We start from the raw sequence: 6,000 nt of genomic DNA, 5'->3' as shown, positions 1-6,000 counted from the left end.
AAAAAAGTAACGATGGATGACCCAGAGGCTGTTGTGACTGAGGTGAAAAGGTTTATAAAGCATAATGGGATTAATCTCTTGATAATCTCTAAGGATGAAGGTGGGTCAACTGTTTAAACGGCACAGCCTGGCACAGAACCTCACTAACTGTTCGCTCTTGCAGATACTGTGGTGTGGAGGTTGCTGGTGTACAGCTACCAAAATTTCACTCATTTTTTTCCCCTTGTTTTAAGCCCTTAGTGACCCGCTGGGTGAAGCGAGGGGGCGGTAACACCAGTTTCTTTCTATAAGCTATTTTCAAGCGATAGCTTTGAGTGACACCGCAAGAACCAAAGGGTGCATCCAGGGCCAATCAGCAAAAGCAGTGCGTTTAACAAAAGCTGAGAACTGTTAGGAATTCGTTAAAAATCGAGTCTTTTTGTGTTTCTGACATATCTAGTTCCGTGGAACAAGACTGTGCAGCTGATGGTGCAAACTTCCTAAGTTTGTCTGCTCTCCGTCCCCCCATCCTTCCCGCTCAAACCGCAGCCGGATGCGTCCCACTCAAAATGTTCACAGCCTTCGAAGGGAGGTTTCCCGCCATTTCACTTCAAGGAGTGGAAGGTACAAGTCTCCCACCCCCACTCCCACTTGGCATTTTCCACATTCGCAAAAGGCTGGGGCATACATCGCTGTCCCGGACAGGCAAGCCACGGGACGCCAAGTGGGCAGCAGGCCGCATCACGACCCAGAGCAACGGGCGAAAAGGCGGCAGACCGAGTCGCCGGGTTAAGCACGCAGCGACGACGGAAAACACCGAGGCAGCAAAAGCCCGCGGCCAGCGGCGAGCGCGCCAGATCGCACAGGGCGGCAGTGACCGCGGCGGGCGGAGGGCGCGCATCCGTTGCAAGCCGCGGAGGCTGAGGGCGGAGGCTGAGGGCGGAGGGCGGGTGCGCCGCACTCGACTCCGGATTGGTCGGGCGCCGAGAGCCGAGTGACGACAGCCGGCGAGAACGCCTGATTTGTGCGGTGGGCGCGCGCAGGCGGCGGGGGACGTGCAGTGCGCAAGCGCAGCTGCTCGGCTCCTCTGGCCTCAGCGCTCCGGCCCAGCTCTCGCGGACAAGTCCCGACATCGCGCCCCCCCCTCCCCGGCTCCGGGACCGCCCCCTCCCCCCTCTCGGCGGCGTCGAAGATAAACAATAGTTGGCCGGCGAGCGCCGAGTGTGCCTCCCGCCGCCGGATTCGGCGGGCTGCGTGGGACCGGCGGGATCCCAGCCAGCCGGCCATGGCGGGGCTGTACTCGCTGGGAGTGAGCGTCTTCTCGGACCAGGGCGGGAGGAAGTACATGGAGGACGTTACTCAGATCGTGGTGGAGCCCGAGCCGACGGCTGAGGAGACTCGCTCGCCGCGGCGCTCGCTCTCGCAGCCGGCGGCTCCGCGGCAGTCACCGCCCGCCCTTCCTGGGAAAGGCCCAGCGGTGGCAGCCCGAGAAGCCCGCGACGCTGCCGCGGACGCCGGGGCCTCGCCGGCTCCCGGCCGCTGCTGCCGCCGCCGCTCCTCGGTGGCCTTTTTCGCGGTGTGCGACGGGCACGGCGGGCGGGAAGCGGCACAGTTCGCCCGGGAGCACTTGTGGGGTTTCATCAAGAAGCAGAAGGGCTTCACCTCGTCCGAGCCGGCGAAGGTGTGCGCTGCCATCCGCAAAGGCTTCCTGGCATGTCACCTGGCCATGTGGAAGAAACTGGGTAAGTTCCCCGGCTTGCTGGGCGCCGGTTCCCCCCACCCCCCAACTCCCCCAGCCAGTTGTGGGAGGGATTTTACAGCAGCACCGGCCCCGCGCAAGTCGCCGGCTTGGAGAGCGCGGCCGAAGTGTAAGCTGAGAGCAGCGACAGAGACTTCTGGGGGCTCTGAGCGCGCTTCCCACGGGAGAGGTCCGGGCAGACAAAGTGGCCTCGCGCAGGATGGGGTCCCGCCTTCGCTCAGCCGCCCCCTCGCTCGCTTCCCACCCCCCACCCCCCCAACGTTCTGGGGGGGAAGCGATCCTCGCTCGCCCTTGGCGTCGTTACTTTGGTGGCGCTCGGCGACAAAGTGTTTGAAACCTGGCGCCGGCTTTGGGCCAGGAGATAAATTTTGAAGACACGTTGCTGCCGGAGCCAGGCCTCCGAAGGCAGCGGGAGAGGGCAGAAATCGGAGCGTTTCCTTCGGATCTGTCACGATTTTGCTTCTGAGGGACTTGTCCCTCATCCCCGCTCGGTTGCCTTCTACCGGTTGGTGGCAGTTCTCCAAGTGGATCCCGGCTGGCTGGCTGGCTGCTGGAGTGAAGTGGCAGCTCATTTAGAAGGGCTGGAATGTCATCATCCAGCAACCTAGTCTTCCACGGGATCATCAGGTGTGTTAGGACCGCACGTAAGCCATCTTGTTTAGAAAAACAAAAGCGGGGAGCGAGTTACTATTACTTCCCTCTTGAATTGGCCCCAAGTTAGTGCTGTGTTAAATTTCGCTGGGGTCCCCCCCCACCCTTTCCGTAGAAAGCCAGTTGCTTTCAGATGTCACTCAACAGTTCGTACGTGGGTAAAAGGACTTAGAAATTGTAAATACCTGTCAAAGTGGCAAAAGGTAAGGAGTACTGCATGCTAAGTGGATATGAGAGATCTTAATTTCTAAAAATTCAGCTTAGCTGTGGTTTGCAATTATAGTTTCGATTTGTTTTAATGTTTTCTAAGGCAACTACTATTGCTGTATCCAACATATATTATACCGAATTATAGTCGTTTATGTCTTGCTATGGATGAATAACATGCATCTTTGTTAGCAAAAAAAAGATGATACTCTTTGTTTTTGGAAAAAGCGCTTGTTTATGGGAGCACATCAGAGTTGCTTTACTCTCACCAGGACAGAGAAAAGAGTGTGAAGGATTTGTCAAATACAGAACATTTTAATAAAGGTATTGTCAGAGTTACAGACGAGCTGGTTTCAAAGTCTGTTTTCCATTTGCTTGGCTTTTTGCCAAGAATTATTTGATTGACTTAGAGATGAACCACTAGGCCTACTGGAGGCGTTTCCCGTCCAATCCCAGGGGCCTCTTTTCCCCGTTTATTTTTATTTATTTATTTATTTATTTTTGTGTAGGCAGGGTAGAGCTGAAGGCACTGTAGTGTTTTCTAGAAATATGTTGTATCATTGAATGCAGAGGAATTAGAAGTGGAGAGCAAGGAAACAAGATAGAGGAAGATTAGACACAAAGAACAAATCCAGAGTCTTGTTTATTTTGCAGTACACTTGCAGTAGTATGAATTTGCCATATCCTTGAACTAGAAGGATTAAAAAAACTTACATAAACTCTGTTACCTGAGCATTTTTAGGTAAAAAGGGGCTATGCTGTTAAATGTGTGTATGTGTTTGACATAGATATTCTTTAAAAATCTTTTACTTATTTGAAAAGCAGGGTAAGAGAGGGAAAAACGAAAAGGGAAGCATCTTCCATCTGCTAGTTTATTTCCCAGATGGCTTCAACGGCCTAGACTGGGCCATGCTGAAGCCAGCAACATGGAACTCCATCCTAGTCTGCCACAGGAGTGTCAGGGGCCCTGAGATTGGAGCCATCATTCTCTGCTCTCCCGGGTGCATTAGCAGCGAGCTGTGTCTGGGACTTGAACCTTTGATCCTGTGTGGACCGCTGGCATTGTTACAAGTAGTGGCATAATCTGTTGTACCACAAGCTGGTCCTCATACACATAGGTTTTTTTGTAAGATACCTTTAAACTCTGTAATCTATAAGCCAAGCCCTTTCTGGTTTTTTTATTTATTTATTTGAGAGAATTACAGTCAGAGGGAGAGAGAGAGAGAAAGGTCTTCCATCCGCTGGTTCGCTCCCCTGATGGCCACAATGGCTGGAGCTGAGCCAATCACAAGCCAAGGGCCAGGAGCTTCTTCCAGGTCTCCCACGTGGATGCAGGGTCCCAAGCTCTTGGGCCATTTTCCACTGCTTTCCCAAGCCACAGCTGAGAGCTGGATCAGAAGAGGAGCAGCTGGGACTTGAACTAGTGCCCATATGGGATTCTGGCACCGCAGGCGGAGGCTTAGCCCACCGTTCCACAGTGCTGGCCCCACATAGTTTTAGAATCAAGCTTTGACTCCTGTGGTACATAGTTTAGAGCCTTTTACCCCAGACAAATGTTAAAGTTTGCTTTGAACAAAAGCTAAATTTCAGATTCTATCTTCAAAATTTCAATAAAAACGAATATGCTGAGTGAATTTATATGAGTGTTGACACAGCAAACTCATGTTTAAAAAAAGGTTTTTTTGTCCCAAGCTCATGAGTGGCCCCTCATTTTTTTGCAAGATACCTTTAAACTCTGTAATCTATAAACCAAGCCCTTTCTGGTTCAAATTCAACCTCCCTAATAAATTATACCAGTTCCCTTTGTTTTTGTCATATTAATCTACATACCTTTTCCCAGGGCATACTGAAATAGGCTGTTTTCTTGGATTCCTTCCCCGGACAAAAAGAAAATTGAATCAAAAATGCATTCAAAATATAAAATCCAAATTAATATGGGGTCTGTGAAGACTTCTAACTAAGCATCCTTTGTTTCCTCATTTTTTTTTAAAGATTTATTTTATTTATTTGAAAGAGTTTCAGAGAGAGGTAGAGACAGAGAAAGAGGCCCTCCATCCGCTGGTTCACTCCCCAGATGGCCGCAATGGCTGGAGCTGCGCTAATCCGAAGCTTGGAGCCAGGAGCCTCCTCTGGGTCTCCCACGTAGGTGCAGGGGCCTAAGGACTTGGGCCATCTTCTACTGCTATCGCAGGCTATAGCAGAGAGCTGGATGGGAAGAGGAGCAGCCGGGACTAGAACCGGCACCCACATGGGATGTCGGCACTTCAGGCCAGGACTTTAACCCACTGCACCACAGCGCTGGCCCCTCTACTTTTTTTTTTTTTTTTTTTTTAATATTTATTTATTTAAGAGTTATGGAGAGGGAGAGAGGAAGGAGACAGACAGATCCTCCATATGCTGGGTTACTGCCCAAGTGGCCGCAATGGCTGGGGAGCCAGAAGCCAGGAATTTGATTTGGATTTTCCACGAGGTTGGCAGGGGCCCAAGCACTTGGGGTATGTTCTGCTGCTTTCTCAGGCCATTAGCAGGGGCTGGATCAGAAGTGGAGCAGCCAAGATGTGAACTTGTGCCCTTATGGGATGTGGGCATGGCAGGCAGCAGCTTTGTCTGCTCTGCCACAACACTGACCCTGTTTCTACTTTTTTTCCAAGAATTATTTATTTATTTGAAAGTCAGAGTTACAGAGAGAGGAGATCACTCTGGTTCACTCCCCAGATGGCTGCAGTGGCCAGGGCTGGATCAAGCCAAAGCCAGGAGCTTAATCTGAGTCTCCCACATGGGTACAAGGGCCCAAATATTAGGGCTGTCTTCCACTACTTTTCCCAGGCTATCAGCAGGGACATGAACTGTTGCCCATATGCCCATATGGATGCTATGCTAGTGTCACAGGCAGAGAAGCTTTACTACAACACTGGCCCCTCTTTTGACTTCCCTAGTGTTCAAGTTTTGGCTTATTGCAGTTCTCAAACTTTCTGCTCTAAGATTCCTGGGCATTCTGGTTTTTTTTTTTTTTTTTTTTTTTTTTTTTTTTTTTTTTTAGAGAAGAGAAATAGTCTGTATGTACTTAAAAGACAGAAAAACAGTATACTTTTAAAAATTAATTAATTAATTTGAAAGAGTTACAAAGAGACAGAGGCAGAAGCATAGAGAAAAGTCTTCCATACTCTGGTTCACTCCCCAAATGGCTGCAATGGCTGGAGCTGCGCCAGTCCAAAGCCAGGAGCCCAGAGCCTCTTGTAGATCTCCCATGCAGGTATAAGGGCCCAAGGACTTGGGCCATCTTCAGCTGCTTTCCGAGGCCATAGCAGAGCTTAATTGGAAGTGGAGCAGCCAGGACTCGAACCAGCGCCCATATGGGATGCCAGCACTGCAGGCAGCGGCTTTACCTGGTATGCCACAGTGTT

The 6,000-nt window shown here is 50.9% G+C and overlaps 1 protein-coding gene across 1 annotated transcript in view; it reads left to right on the top strand.

The window, feature by feature from the left end:
* The first annotated feature begins 1,028 nt into the window (after window positions 1–1,028).
* PPM1D (protein phosphatase, Mg2+/Mn2+ dependent 1D) overlaps window positions 1,029–6,000 on the top strand; it is a 75,633-nt gene continuing 70,661 nt past the window's right edge. The window contains exon 1 of the mRNA XM_008271185.4: window positions 1,029–1,721. Within this exon, the coding sequence (XP_008269407.4) occupies window positions 1,265–1,721 (457 nt within the window). The 5' untranslated portion in view covers window positions 1,029–1,264. The remainder of the gene's footprint in view (window positions 1,722–6,000) is intronic.

The sequence above is a fragment of the Oryctolagus cuniculus genome, chromosome 17 (genome assembly GCF_964237555.1).
Source record: "Oryctolagus cuniculus chromosome 17, mOryCun1.1, whole genome shotgun sequence".
Classification (NCBI taxonomy): Eukaryota; Metazoa; Chordata; class Mammalia; order Lagomorpha; family Leporidae; genus Oryctolagus; species Oryctolagus cuniculus.
Note: the sequence above shows the minus strand (reverse complement) of the source record. Positions and strands in the feature narration are given on the sequence as shown.